Source organism: Plenodomus lingam, assembly GCF_022343315.1.
Source record: "Plenodomus lingam strain CAN1 chromosome Unknown contig_8, whole genome shotgun sequence".
Taxonomy (NCBI): domain Eukaryota; kingdom Fungi; phylum Ascomycota; class Dothideomycetes; order Pleosporales; family Leptosphaeriaceae; genus Plenodomus; species Plenodomus lingam.
This window is the reverse complement of record NW_027093972.1, coordinates 201500-216091: the sequence shown is the minus strand read 5'-3', so window position 1 is coordinate 216091 and position 14592 is coordinate 201500. Positions and strand designations below refer to the sequence as shown.

At 55.5% G+C, this 14592-nt stretch overlaps 6 protein-coding genes across 6 annotated transcripts; 4 read left to right on the top strand and 2 right to left on the bottom strand.

Annotated features, from left to right (window-relative positions):
* Window positions 1–277: 277 nt before the first annotated feature.
* On the bottom strand, window positions 278–592 carry IAQ61_010116 (uncharacterized protein; the record flags this gene model as incomplete). The annotated part of the gene is made up of 1 exon (XM_066098665.1): window positions 278–592. One exon carries the CDS (start codon window positions 590–592, stop codon window positions 278–280), a length of 315 nt encoding a protein of 104 aa, XP_065951210.1.
* An 873-nt stretch (window positions 593–1465) lies between these two features.
* IAQ61_010115 (uncharacterized protein) lies at window positions 1466–2990 on the top strand (the record flags this gene model as incomplete). Its single annotated transcript, XM_003841442.1, has 2 exons — window positions 1466–1477; window positions 1647–2990. The coding sequence occupies 2 exons, from the start codon at window positions 1466–1468 to the stop codon at window positions 2988–2990; spliced, it is 1356 nt and encodes a 451-aa protein (XP_003841490.1).
* A 1710-nt stretch (window positions 2991–4700) lies between these two features.
* Window positions 4701–5425, top strand: IAQ61_010114 (uncharacterized protein; the record flags this gene model as incomplete). The annotated part of the gene is made up of 2 exons (XM_003841439.2): window positions 4701–5126; window positions 5288–5425. The coding sequence occupies 2 exons, from the start codon at window positions 4701–4703 to the stop codon at window positions 5423–5425; spliced, it is 564 nt and encodes a 187-aa protein (XP_003841487.2).
* Window positions 5426–5656: 231 nt separating this feature from the next.
* Window positions 5657–9212, bottom strand: IAQ61_010113 (uncharacterized protein; the record flags this gene model as incomplete). The annotated part of the gene is made up of 8 exons (XM_066098664.1): window positions 5657–6383; window positions 6464–6705; window positions 6803–7071; window positions 7151–7285; window positions 7353–8191; window positions 8325–8870; window positions 8922–8930; window positions 9130–9212. The coding sequence occupies 8 exons, from the start codon at window positions 9210–9212 to the stop codon at window positions 5657–5659; spliced, it is 2850 nt and encodes a 949-aa protein (XP_065951209.1).
* A 440-nt stretch (window positions 9213–9652) lies between these two features.
* Window positions 9653–11867, top strand: NOP9 (Nucleolar protein 9; the record flags this gene model as incomplete). The annotated part of the gene is made up of 2 exons (XM_003841437.1): window positions 9653–10092; window positions 10169–11867. 2 exons carry the CDS (start codon window positions 9653–9655, stop codon window positions 11865–11867), a joined length of 2139 nt encoding a protein of 712 aa, XP_003841485.1.
* A 451-nt stretch (window positions 11868–12318) lies between these two features.
* IAQ61_010111 (uncharacterized protein) lies at window positions 12319–14219 on the top strand (the record flags this gene model as incomplete). Its single annotated transcript, XM_003841436.1, has 3 exons — window positions 12319–12369; window positions 12547–12885; window positions 13053–14219. The coding sequence occupies 3 exons, from the start codon at window positions 12319–12321 to the stop codon at window positions 14217–14219; spliced, it is 1557 nt and encodes a 518-aa protein (XP_003841484.1).
* Window positions 14220–14592: the final 373 nt, after the last annotated feature.

The following is a 14592-nucleotide window of genomic DNA, read 5'->3' as shown; positions in this document are numbered from 1 at the left end:
AGGGAGAGAGCATGGGCCATGTACAAGTATGTACCTTGGAAGCGGAAGCGGAAGAAATGCTTGTTCGAGGCCAAGCGTGAGATGGGACATGACCTGACCGTCCGTCTCTCTTCGGCCGAGACAAAGGGCTCGCTGAGAAGGGTGCAGTGTTGTGTTTGTAATAGAGATTGGATACATGTAGTGTATGTGTGACTGCAGTCTGTATGTATCCAAGGTCTAGGAGGAGACGAGCCGAGGACGCGGTCAGATTGTACATGGGTAGGCAGATGGGAATCTACTACTCTAGACAGATGGTGGCGACTATACCCAGTCCCATGGCGATTCTCGGTAGTACTTTACATGTGACGACAAGACGTATGGGATAGATGGATGCAGTAGGTACAGTACAATCTATATGCTGTAGCCATGTGCTGCATGGTTGAAGAGTATTATTATTATTATTATTATTATTATTATTATTATTATTATTATTATTATTATTATTATTATTATTATTATTATTATTATTATTATTATTATTATCATCATCATCATCATCATCATCATCATCGCTACTATCATAGGTGGCCGTATTGGATTGTATATACTGCATGTCAGTAGAGTACTACTACTGTGTGCAGTGTCGGCGGGGCGAGCAGCGGACAAGCGTGGTGGGCACTTGCCACTTGGGCCGGCCGGGGCAAGGGCAAGGGGCAGAAGGCGGAAGGCGCAGGGGGGGTTTCTCGGTTTGTCGTCTGCACTCACTCCCACTCACTCCCAAAAGAGGACATGGTGGGTAGCCAGGGCTGGCCCGGCTGGCCAATGGGAGGTTGCTGATAGGGAGGGCAAAAGACGGGCCTGGCTTGTAGGCTGGGTACTACTCCTAGCCTCGATGGATGATGCGTAATGGGACTATTACCAGTCTTGTACCATGGCGGCATGGGCAGGACATGGCATGGTACGGTAGCAGGTAAGAGTAGGCCAAGGGACATGGTAGAGTTAGACTTGTCCACCCTCCACCGGGTCCACACAGTAGACCGTGGAAGAGAGTACTAGGAGTACTAGAGTAGAGAGTAGAGAGGAGGGAAGTAGAGTAATCACGGCTTAGCCTCTCTTTCTACCGTACAGCCTACCCGTACATTAGCCTCACATCAAAATCATCAGAATCCCGCTGCACTCGGCCACCCTACCCTGCTGCTCGCTCTACCTTGCCCTACCGGCCGGCTACCTCCTGTCTCTTGTCCCTACCCTACCCTACCTACTTCTCTCTCCACTCCACCCTCTTCTTCGCCTACGACATACATACATACATTCTACACACCACACCACACACCCAACTTCCGAGACTTGTCCACTCCTCCTCGCCTCTTTGCCCACCGCACACACTCCCACCCCACGCCCAACCCATTGTCAGCTGAGCCACCGATCAACCCAACACCATGAAGCCCTAGACCCTACACAGAAGAGGAGAGACAAAAACCCAGTCATGGACTTTACCGTACGTACCCACCCATCCACACTCATACACACACCTTCTCTTCCTCTCTCTCTCTCTCTCTCTCTCTCTCTCCCTCTCACGCACATGCGCGCGCTTAGGGCCACACGCCAGACGCCATTGCGCACATGATGAATACTCCCCAACTGACGGATCCCGCCTCTCATGACAGATCTCGCTCGCACACTTTTGTGAAATTCACGGTCCCACGTCCATCATCTGCACCCAAGCCTCGACCTCCCCCTGCGGTTCCTGCAACCCGTGCGCCACTCCGCCGTCCGAAGACCCGCAAACGGCCTACGCCTGCGACGCCCTCTACGCCAGCCAGCCGCCTGCCTCTCTCAACCTCAACCTCCACGCGAACCTGCCGCGCCCCCTCACCTCGCCCTTGGCGACTCCCCCCACCAGCCCACGCTCCCCGACCAACAACTCGTACTTTCCCACCTTCCCCCCCTCGTCTTCCTCCTCGGCCAGCTTTGCCCACCCCCGCCGCCCCAGCAGCTCCATCGACTCGGATGGCGAGACGTGCGAGAACTGCCAGATGGTAGTGCCCAAAAAGTACAGCGACAAGATCCCCAGCGGTGCCCCAGGCAGTCCCTCCAAGGACGGCCGCGGTAGGAACGGCAGCCCGGTCCTGCGAACCTGCAAAACCTTCCCCGTCCGCCGCCTGCCTTGCTCTCCCGATGACGGCAGTAGCACCGACTCGTCCTCGGACCTCTCAGACACGGAGCCGTCCACCTCCTTCCCAAGCGCCAAGTCCAGCCTCGACCCAGACTCGGCACCCGCTTCGCCCTTTCTCCTCTCCTCCCGCGACATGCACACCCACACGCTCAACTACATTTCCACAAGCCAGCCCCAGTCGCCGACGACGTACTCGTTGCTACGCCGCACCTGCATCCGCGCCCTTTCCACCGAGGTCCTCCCGTCTAGCAAGTCGTCTGGCCCGATGATGTTTGGAGATCCCGCCGCGGGCAACACGATTGCCTATGTCTTTCGTCTGCCAGATCCAAGGTCGCGCGGTGCCAGGCGAACCTATGCCCTCATCGCCATGACCGGCCGCAACGATCGCCGGGCCCCGAAAGCGTTTGTCCAGATTCTCGAAGTGTTTGAGAGGGTCGCGAATCGCATCGTCGCCATGGCCAACAACACGCTCGAGCGCGAACACTCGGTCTCGCAGACGCTCGCACGACCCAACACCACGACGGCTGCCATTTCGAGCCCCTCTCCGCTCCACCCTTCTTCCTCGTCCTCGTCCTCGTCCATGCCACCCTCTTTCAAGTGGGCGCAAAAGGACCAGAGCCCGTCTTCGACGGCCAGCTCCCCGACGCGCAACATCACCCCAGTCTCGTCCTTTTTATCCGCCAAGAGACTGGACCCGGACGGCTTCCCTCGCCTCTCCCGCGACCTGATGAAGGCCAAGAGCTTGAATGAAATCGTCGGCCAAGACACCTTTTTCGTCGAGCTGCACACCCTCTTCTGTAACCTGTTGCACTCGCTCATCATGCAGTTTGGATAAACGACCATGGCGCACTCGGTTGTACCACCACCCCACGTCTTTTGTTTCTCACGGCTGCGCCTGCACGTTTCCTTGTCGTCTTGCGTTTTAGCGTGTTTCTTTTTTTTTCCTTCTATTGCTTGTTTTTTTGTTGTCCTTCTTTCCTCTTGCATGTCTTACCACGGCAACGGTGTTGGGCGTCGCCATCTCACACGACCTTTTTTGCTCTTACCCTTCTTCCTACGACAGTCTGTCCTCGGTACTCCATCTCGGCCAGGCTTTCCAACCTTTTTTCCTTTGAGATACCCTATACCTTTCCCCTTTTGTATTGGTATATGCATGGTTCATCATTAGACTACCTTTTCCTTGCTGCAGAGGGTTTTGAGCTTATGGATCCTTTTTGCGGTAGTGCGTAGTGCAGCACTTTCTTTGTTGCAGTCATGGGTGTGCGCTCGGGTGCGGGGCTGGGACCATGTGATTGCAGGACAGAGTGGGGACGGTTGGGCTTTCTACACACTTGAGAATGTATGAGGTTGTTCTTCAGATGTCTACTTGCTGTGCGTGCTCCTGCTCCGTGTTCTATACCCCACTCTCTTTTACCATGGGGTATGAAATCGGAAGCCCAAAGATATCAGCTACACGACACGACAGCGTTGGATGAAGAGCTTGACATGTGGTCCAACGTGCACCGTCACAAAGTCTGTACTTTTCCTTTTCCTTGTCCTCTAGCCCCCTCCTCACATCTCCCCCCCCCCCTCTCTCTCCCTCTCCCTCCGGTTCGCATCCTCCACTCCACCAGCCCTCGACGGAACAAACGTACCCTTCACCCTCTCCACGTACGGCCGACACTTTTCCCACTTTTCGCAGAGGCGGCGGAGTTTGATTCGGAGGGCTTTTGTTGGTGTTGATGTTGGTGGCATGGGGTTTTGGTGGGTGTGTGTAGTTGTAGAGGGTTTGGCTGGGGACATGGGGAGTGAGGTGTAGCATTTCTCCTACACAAATACACATGTAGACATGCGCATTCCCAATCTCATACCTCGTCATCAAGCCCGCGGCCTGTGATGGACAAGGGAACATGTAATCATAGACCGCATGACTACACATAGTACAGGCAGATTACTGTAATATCGCTCGTGAACTGCTCTTTCCCGTTCAAGAAGAAGAAGAATTTCACCGTCATCCAAGTACAAGGGAGTACATGTCTCCATCTCTCCCAACAAACCTCGCACTGTATGACGAGTACACGCGCCACACAAATCCCCAGCCACACAGCCAAGCTTTTGCGTGTCCAGAAAGCCAAGTTTTTGTCATGCATGCACGCACATCACATCATCCATGTCTAGTGCCAATCTTTCAACACAGCGAACGGATGACGAGTACAAAGGTCGAAGGAACAGACAGACCAACAAACAAACAAACAAACAAACAAACAAGAACGCGCCTTTGGATTGTTTGTTTCGAGTTCTCAACATGGCGCTGGGAAGCAAGGAGGACGGCTTGATGCGAGGGGGCAGGGCAGTCGTGGTAGGCTTGTGGTCATGGTTCGCAATGTTGCAATGTGATGTGTGAATGTACGTACCCAGCATGCCATGACCAGACACGCGAATCAGACGCAGACCAAATTACATTCCACAAAGTCGAGATCCCACGATACCAAGACTGGCCCAGCAGCAAACCAAACACCGCCTCCCCGTGTGGCTTGTGTACAAACCCCACGGCCGTCACAGAAACATGCCCACACAACCAACGGCCGTCAGCAGCTTTGGGCGGACTCACTCCGGCCCATGGCCACCCACCAGCAGAGTTCGGACTTGCCCTCCCAACAAGGCTAGGCAAGGGTCCAGCCCATCTACCGCCTCTGCCTGCGCCCGGACTGAGGACGAGGCCAAAGGAAAAAGGGGGGATAAAGCGCTCAGCCCGGTTTTGGGGACGAGCCTGCTTCCTCTACCTGTTCAACGTCTTTGTACCCGGTGCCTGACCTCTACTCCACCCTACACACCCACACCCACACATCAACACGCGCACACCACGAACCTCGCGTCCCAGTCTCAACACCACCATCCAACCAACCAATCTCCCAGAAGAATGAATAACAACGGACAGGCGGCCGGGGGAGCAGCGGGCAAGGAGGATTACCTGGACAAGGCGTTTAATGCTGTACGTTTCTCTCTTTCCTCTCTCTTCTCTCTTCTCTCTCCCCTCTCCCCTCTCCTCTCCCCTCTCCCCTCCCCTCTCCTCCCCTCCCCTCCCCCCTCTCCCCATCACTCCCCCACTCCCCTTGGTCAATCCAACCCAACCCACTTCTAACAATCCACCAGGGCGCCAAGAAATTCGGCGGCGCTCAGGGCCAGAAGATCAGCCAGAACCGCGCAATGAGCGAGAAGATTACAGATGGCATGCGCAAGGCGTATGAAAAGTTTACCGGCAAGAAGGTGAATTCAAAGTTTTCAAACTAGGAGGAAGGCGGTTTTTGATGATGATGATGGATGCGTGGGTGGGTGGGCAAGTAATGGCTGGATGGATGGATGGACGATTGGCAAAGAGAGTATACTATGGTGATGATATGATACCCCCTTTGAAACATACACACACACACACACAAGAAGATACTCATTGGCTTGCAATTGCATCAAGTAACACTCCATCACCACATCACTTGTAAATTCACATTTGTTTCCATGATCCCCCTACCCAGCCAGTTCCACCCTCCGTCTCAACAACGCCCTCGCCTCCGTCTCCGTCAACAAGTCCAAGCCCAAGTCCTCCAGCACCCCCCTCGCACTCTGATTATCCGCAAACAGCCTCCGTTCCACCTCCCACAACCCCAACTCCTCCACAGCAACACCAGCCTCCCCAGACGACAAGCCCAACGCCTGGGCTTCACCAGAAACAGCAGGCGTTGCTTCTTGCATCGAACTGGCCTGTCCGTCATCTCCTTGATCCGCATCCCAGGCATCCCACCCGTCTGCTTCCTCGGCGTCTCCGCCATTATTCTTACCGTCATCATCATCATCATCAAGCGCCTCCCCACTCGCGGCGTGATTAGACGCTTTACCACCCTTGACAGGTGCACCAATCAACGTAGCACCCTCGATGCATTTCCGCAGTCCTGCTTCGGCCACACCAGGGCCAAGCACCTTGTCCACCACATGACATATGGCGTTGATATCGGCCGTCAGCTGTGCGGCGCCACCCGTCGAAAACCGATACCGGGTCAACACATTGTCCCAAAGCGTCGAGGAGATGGTGGACAAGACCGCACGCGTGATGCGGCGCAGTGGTGCCGACGCCAGGGCACGGGAGAGAAAGGAGAGCGTGCTGGAGAGGTAGGTGAGTAAGGGGTCGATCTCGGCTGTGGGAGACAATGAAGCAGGTGTAGCAGCCGCGGTGTGGGTCAGCGTAGCCCACGGGTTACTGTTGCACAAAGTCAGTCCCAGGTCAGCTTGTCATCACCACCGCAATGGGGAGTCTCGTGCATATCAGAGACAGCGTACATGTGTCTATAGGGGCGCAACGCCTCCCTCGCATTGCTACCCATTGTGTCGATGATGATTTTCTCGCTTCGCTCACGAAGCCGCGCGTACCACGATGCCGTTTCGTCAAACAGCGAACCACCGTCGGCATCGCTGTCTACACTCTTCGACGTGCGTTCGGCAACGTCAGCCACACTCATGGTGCCGATGTTGTGGGCGGCACGAGCACGATCTTGGAGACCTTCCCATATATCGAGGAAGAACTATGGACGGGGTGTGTCAGCCCACGTTACACAACATAGCATGCAGAATCCACATTGGGCACAAATAGGGGGGGCCTTGTCATCGAAAGCGACTTACCACATCGTCAGACCAGTCCCGCATCGCCCGTTCCAAATAGTCTGCGCTGCCATACGTCTTGCAAAGGCGTTCCAGTCCCTCTATACCGAGGAGCTTCGACTGTTCTTCCTTGGTCACACCACCCATGGCGCGGCCCAGCGAAGTGGTCATGGAGAGGTAGGCTTCTAGATTTCCCAGAAGCCGTTCATGTAGTTTGTCAAAAATGGCAATCTGAATGTCAATCAAGAAGGTGAGCTTCTGGCTGAATGAGGTGAGGGGTCTGTATCGATCTGAATAGTGCATGCGAGTCAGTTCACCTGTGATCGCTAGCAGGATGTTGTATGAATGGGGAAGAAAAGAATGGCGCACCTGTGATTGTCTCGAGGAGGTCATTGACGCGGATCGCTCCCTTGGTGGGCTTGGTGGACTTGGGATCGACACTTTCGTAGTCGAGGTCACCGAAATCGGGAGCCTCGACAATATTCTGATAGCGTGACAGGGCAACTAAAGTTTGCTTATTAGCTTCGCCCGATCATGTCTCCTTTGGGTAGTCCGCGGAGGTGGAACTCACAGTCCTTTTCGACCTGCAGCCAGCGGCCAAACCAATCACCCTGCACAAGAAACTCCCACGACAGCCCCTTCCATCCGTCCACTCCGTAGCCGCCGTCGTAGCCCCAGGTGTCGCGAATGGTCGTGTCAAAGCTCATGATCTCGTGCATCAGGTGGCTGAGTAGCTGGGGTTGGCCTGCCACCTTGGGAAGTAGTGAGCCGATCTTGGTCCTCAGCATTGGCAACAGGGCGGTAATGAACGCAGACATGGCATCCATGTAAACCGGGTTCATGGCCAGAGGTGTGCCACGAAATTGCCGGAGTAGGACAGGCTGAAGATGGTCGCCGACGAATCCGCTGTAGTCATCCAAAAGCGTGGTAACGTGGGAGAGAAAGTATTCTGGCCTGTCGATGCGATTGGTAGCCTTGTCGCCATCAAAGTGGTAGCGGAAGCGCATTTCCAGCGGCTCTACCAGGACTTGCAGGGGGTACAGCACGGGCGGCAGCTTGACCTTGTCGGCTGGCCCGCTGGCATAGCTCAGGCCTTGTAGGTCAGGCATCTGCAAGTCCAGCAGTTTCACCACGGCCGTCTCCCACTCGTCGCGCAGTTGGACGGGTATGTTTGCTTTGGGCGTAGGCCAGCGAATCTTCTTGAGGACGTGCTCGAGAGGTGCGGAGAAGGCCTTGAGAAACTGGCTGCGCAGGGCCTGGGTGATGTTGCCGACGTGATGGAGCAGCTGGGGAGCGGCCCCTTCTGCCTCGATCTGCAGGGCCATGAGGCGGGTATGGAGGGAGCGCAGCTGGATGTACGGCTGCAGGGCGGCTTCACTGGACGTCTGGAGCAGCGACTGGGCTTGTTTGCTGGCGCCATGGTCAGTGTGGGCGGAGTACTGGGTAGATGGGTATGGGCGCTGAATTGGGGTGTGTGGGCGGAGTACTGGGTAGATGGGTATGGGCGGTGAAATGGGTGGTGTGGGCCGAGGGGCTGTCCTACCTCAGCACGTCGACGTCGGCCAACAGCTCGAGGTATCCATGGGCGACGTCCAGGCGGTGCAGGGTGTCGAGCACGGCTTGGAAGCGGGGGACCGCCTCGTCGCTCGTCTCCGAGGCAGTCATGACCATGAGGCGGCGGTCCATGTCGGCCTGATGGTGGCGAAAGGCTTCGGCGCGCTGCTGGAGGTGGGCGTGGTGGTCATGGGCAGCCTGTTTGGCATCGTGGAGGTCGCGCTGGCCCTCTTGGAGCTGGGCCTTGAGTAGGCCATGCTGGGAGTGGATCTTGGCGAGCAGGTCGTCGAGCGAGTCGAGGTCGGCCGTGGTCTGTAGTTTGTCATCGAGGAAGTCGGCGACGCGGGTTTGGTTGTCATCCATTGGGTGGTGGTAGTGGTAGTGGTTGTGATTGTAGATGTAGGATTGGTGTTGATGATGTTCGTTCGTGTTTGCCAATGACATGTGCGCCCTCACTCTAGCGTGTGCAATGACTAAGTGTAGAGTAAGAGTGCTAGGCTGGGTGGGGTTGCTTGGAGAACCTGTTCGAGGGAGTCTAGACTCGATTAGGGTGCAGGTTACCTGGAGATGTGTGCCTAGTCCCTACTCTACTTGCCTACTCTATTCACTTGTATACGTAGTGGCAGGTCGTCCCACGCTCATACACGGTGCTTGTTTGTTGCCAGAGAAGAGAATGTCGGAAATGTCTCGCCAAGCAAGGGGCGGCAGGCCCCATGCATAGTACATCAGAGTACACAGAAAAGAGGTACCGGTACTACTTGTACAACGACTCCCAAATAGAGTACTTGGAGTACTTTATACCCAAGAGTACAAATGCAATCAACACGTTGTGTGGCGTCCGATCTGCGAGCCGATCGATCTTGCCATCGAGGTACATGGAGATCCGTGCGTCCCTTGCCTCAGCCGCTTAGCAAAGGGCGCGCCGCCGTTCTTTTGCCCCATCAGACCACTTTTGCTTGCCAACGGGCTCAGTGCTCACACCTTGCACAGCCAACAAGGAAGAGAAGGAAAAAAAAATAATCACTGCGTTTCCTGTTCCTGGTACTCCTACCTCCTACTCCTACTCCTATCCACGTTCAGTAAATGCACGCCCAGCCCTAGCTCCGAACAGCGCCCGTCTTGAATGCTACCTATTGTATATATCTCTTGTGCTTTCCTGCTTGTGCTTGTCCTGTGATCTTCCAACACAAATCCCTTTCCCCCCAACCCTCCCCACCCGCTGCCGCCAGTTTAGCCGAGCTTGTCCAAACTTTTTTTTTTGTCAGCCATCTCGTCTGTCGTCGTCAGCCGCCGACAGCCGCGCCCGCCGCCCGACAAATGCCCAAGGAACACAAGAAGCGCGGCCGCCGCGACGAGCAGAAGAAGCGCAAGCGGGACGCCGACGACGATGCCACGGCCAAGCGGCACAAGAAAGACGATGTCGATGCCCAATTCCAGCCACTCGATGCTGCTCACCAGCTGCATCATGGCGGCGTCGGCGAGGACGGGGAGCTGACCCGCCCGGGCGAGGTGCAGTTCTATGGCATGCTCGACGAGGACGAGCAGGAATTCTTCAAGAACGTCGACGACCAGCTCGACCGCAACGAGTTTGCCTCGCCCGACGAGCGCGCCCAGTGGCTGAAGAATGTCTTCAAGGAAGCAGAGGGCAAGGAACTCAAGATTGCAAACAGCCAGTCCTGCTCGCGCGTGCTGGAACGCTTGATCCTCCTCTCGACCCCAGGCCAGCTGAAGAACATCTTTGAGAAATTCAATGGCCAGTACGTGCATGCATGCATGCTCTTGCATCCTTCTCTTCTGTTGTATGCGCTAACCTAACCACCTACCCGCCCTCAGCTTCCTCAACCTCGTCCAGCATCGCTTCGCCTCGCACTGCTGCGAAGCGCTCTTCCTACAAGCTGCACCCGTCGTCACCCAAGAACTTGCAAACCCAGAGCGCTTGCAAACCCCGCCATCGTCGAATCCCGACCACATCTTCGTCTCCATGGAGAACCTCTTCCTCTTCACCCTCGCTGAGCTCCAGGAACATCTCGGCTTCCTCATGACGGACCGCTTCGCTTCACACGTGCTGCGTGTGCTGCTCGTCGTCCTTTCGGGCAGCCCACTGGAAAGGCAGTCCAAGTCTGTGCTACAGAGCAAAAGAAAAGAAAAGGTCGACGTCACTGGCGCCGAAAAGGGACGAGAATGGCTAGCCGAAAAGAGGGCTGTGCCGCAGTCTTTTCTAGAAGCTTTGGAAAAGGTCATCAACAACTGCGTTTCTGGAATGGAGCCGCATTACCTCCGCTCGCTCGCCACACACCCATTGGGCAACCCGACGCTGCAGCTGCTCCTCAAGTTGGAGTTGTCGCACTTTGGGAAATCTCGTGCCAAGGATGAAAAGTCACTCATTCATAGACTGTTGCCTGATGACCCCATTGCCGAAGGAACCGACAGCGCGGCTTTTATCAATGGCCTTGTCTACGATCCCATCGGCTCGCGCCTTCTAGAAACCATTATCGAAAATGCCCCTGGCAAGCTCTTCAAGGCCATCTATGGTGAATTCTTCAAGGAGCGAATGGGGAGCCTTTCTCGTAACGAGATCGCGGGATACGTGGCGGGGAAGATCCTGGAGCGGCTCGGCAAGGATGACTTGGAAGAAGCAATGCGCCAAATCGTGGATCAGATCCCCAGTCTGGTGGAGCGGAACCGAACCGCCATCATCAAGACACTTATTGAGAGATGTGTAGCACGCGGGGTCGACACTGCATCCATCAAAGCGCAATTGGAGACTGCCTACGGCGGATCCAACGGCTTCGAGGTCATACGTATCCTCAAGCTGAGCGAAGAAGACGGGAAGCCGGGCGGGGAGCACAAGCAACAGTCACCAGAAAAGCTGCATGGGTCGCTTTTGGCACAGACGATGATGTCGGTCGAAGGTCCTCTGGGAAATCTGGTCTTCGACTCCCTGGCCAACCTGTCACCAGAGCTGTCTGTACAACTTGCCCGTGATCCCCCAGCATCAAGGACATTGCAAGCAGCATTGACTTCGCCAAATGCCTCGGTGATCTTTCGTCGCAAAATGATCCAGCAGTTTTACGGAAAAGTCGGTGAATTAGCGCTCGATCCCTCTGCATCCCGCGTCATCGATGCGATATGGAATGGCACCGCGGGTCTGGCATTTATCCGCGAGCGCATTGCCGAAGAGCTTGCAGAAAACGAAGGATCACTGCGGGAATCCTACGTCGGCCGTGCCGTATGGCGCAACTGGCGAATGGATCTGTACAAGCGAAAGCGCAACGACTGGGTCAAGCAGTCTCGCTACACTGCTGGCAACGACGGGTTCCAGAGCTTCCCCGAAAGTGATGGGGATGCTTCGAATTCACAGACCCGAGCAGGAAAGCACATGACGGCCATTGAGCTGGCACGACAAAAACACGCGGCGGCGAAAGCAGCTGCCCAAGGCAAAAAGGACATGAAGAAGGAGAAGACAGAACGCCACGGGACTGGAAGTAATTCCAGTGCCGTTGGTACCAAAGGCCGCGTAGTGGCGCAATAATGGCAGCGTCTTGCGCTGTCTTCACCCCCACCCCCATTTCCTTTTTGAGTGTAACCTTTCTTTTCCCCCCGAAATTTGGCATGGGCATGGCAAAAGGCGTTCTGGGCCGGATCTATGAGGCTTAGCAAGAACATCTGTGTTGGGGTTCCGCCGTGGCAAATTTCTGATTCGTCGATATGTTAGATACCTTATTTAGTGCCGCTTGTTTTTCTCCGTGGGCATGAGAAGTTTTGCACCTGGATTTCGGATTGTTAGGGCCATGGACCGGGCAAGGGTTCTATGCATGACCCTTACTAAAGTTGTCGAGCGCGGATCTTCAAACACAACCTAGCAATACATACACTTTTGGTCCCTTCTTTCTCTGTTCCTCACCTCCACACTCACGCCATTGACAGCTCGTCGTAGACTTTTCCTAGCTGCGTCGTACCACTGAACGACACTTGTAACCGCCATGTCAGCCCCGACAGAAGAGCCAGTCAACCGCGCCGACGAGGTCCAGGATGTGAGTGCCCATCCCACGTGGGGATCTCACGAACCGAGGACGATCACAGCCACTTGTGTGCCCTGCCACACCCCCTTCTCAGCCCTATCATCTCTTGTCACGTGGTACTCTCTACACCCTTTGCGATGACATGATGATTCCCAACCCCGTCCAGCCCACTCACTGATGCACTCCTAGCTCCTCGATTCCGTGCAATCCCTCCTCATCCCTTTCATTGCTTCTGCCGATGCCGACGCCGCCACCAAGCACACTGGCCACGGCTTGCAAGTCCCTGGCGGCGGACCGAGGACTGTGCTTGTCGAGCACCATCCGCCGAAGAAGCTTGAATCACTGCTCAAGGATGAGCTCAGTATTGCCGAAGAGGGTACAGGCAAGGACGGCCTCATGCATGTGTTGGAGAAGGTTCTCCAGTATAGTGTGAATACGTGGGATCAGGGCTTCCTGGACAAATTGTATGCCAGTACGAATGCGGTGGGCGTTGTGAGTGAGTTGGTGTTGGCCGTGTTGAATACCAATGTGAGGTTTTTTTCCTTTTTTTTCCCCTTGCCACTGCTATTGATCTTGTTTTCTCATCAGACTCTCTTGACATATCGAATCTCGCTTTTCTGCTTTCATTCAACACCCGTTGTCCCCCGAGTACATCAACAAGCATGTAGGTACAGCCCACTGACCAGTTCCAACAGGTACACGTCTACCAAGTCTCCCCAGCCCTCACCCTGATTGAAAAACACACGACCAAGTACCTGGCCACGCTCTTTGGCCTCCCCGCCTCCACCAGTGGCGGCATCTCCCAACCCGGCGGCTCAGCAGCAAACGGCACCGCCATTGTCGTCGCCCGCAACACCCTCTACCCAGACACCAAGACCCAAGGCAACGGCAGCCACAAGTTCACAATCTTCACCTCCGCCCACGGCCACTACTCTGTCGAAAAAGCAGCCAACCTCTTCGGACTCGGCAGCCAAAACGTCCTCTCCGTCCCCGTCGACCCCCTGGGCCAAATGATTCCCGCCGAACTCGACCGCGCCATCCTCGCCTCCAAGGCCCGCGGCGAAACCCCCTTGTTCGTCAACGCAACGGCGGGCACCACCGTCCACGGCTCCTTTGACCCGTTTGCACAGCTCGCGCCTATTTGCCGCGCACACGGCCTCTGGTTCCATATCGATGGCTCCTGGGGCGGCTCCGTCATCTTCTCCCACCAACACGCTGCCACGCGACTCGCGGGCGCACACCTCGCAGATAGCATCACAATCAATCCGCACAAGATGCTCGGCGTACCCGTCACCTGTTCCTTTTTGCTCGGCCGCGACATGCGTGCCTTTCACTCCGCCCTCACCTTACCCGCCAGCTACCTCTTCCACAACACCGCCTCCTCCGATCCCGACACCGACACCGACACCACCACAAACCCGGATGAAATCTTCGACCTCGCAGACCTAACCCCCCAATGCGGCCGCCGCGCCGACTCCCTCAAACTCTTCCTCGCCCTCAAATACCACGGCCCAGCCTACTTCTCCGCCCACATCACCCGCGCCTACCAAACCGCAACCCACCTCCTCGCCCTCCTGACCGCGCACCCAGACTTTGTCGCGCTTTCGCCGGACCCGCTGCCCTGTCTGCAGGTCTGTTTTTACTATGCAAGGGCGGGGGTGTTGAGTCCCGATGCGGAGGTGAATAGTCGGGCTACAGAGGGGATTGTGGCGAGGTTGGGGAGGAGGGGGTTCATGGTTGATTTTGCAGAGGGCGAGCGGGGCAAGTTTTTCCGCGTCGTGGTTAATGGCGGGACGGGGAGGGGGACGGTCGAGGGCTTGGTCAAGGCGGTGGGGGAGTGTGCGGGCGAGTTGGGCTTTTGACATTTCAAGACGTGAGTCTGGGGGAAGTTGATTTACTAGTACAAGTGTATACAGGTTAACAAGGTAAGAAAATAGATGGGGAAGCACTGTACCTGATTTTAGACTTTTCACTTCCCTTACTTGGGTATACACAAAAGGCTTCACAAAATGGAATCAATCATGCTTCTCATGCTTCTTCATTTGAAATGGAGTATCCATATCATACTACGTAGATGAAAACAGGTTCCTCTCATAGCCATAATCCCCCATATAACACATGATGAGGCAGAAATGGCTTTACACTCCATGCAGACGTAGCATCCGTCCAGGAGTGCGCACAATAAACCATGTGTGGACAACAAGAGATAGAACAGAATCATAACAGACTTGCCAT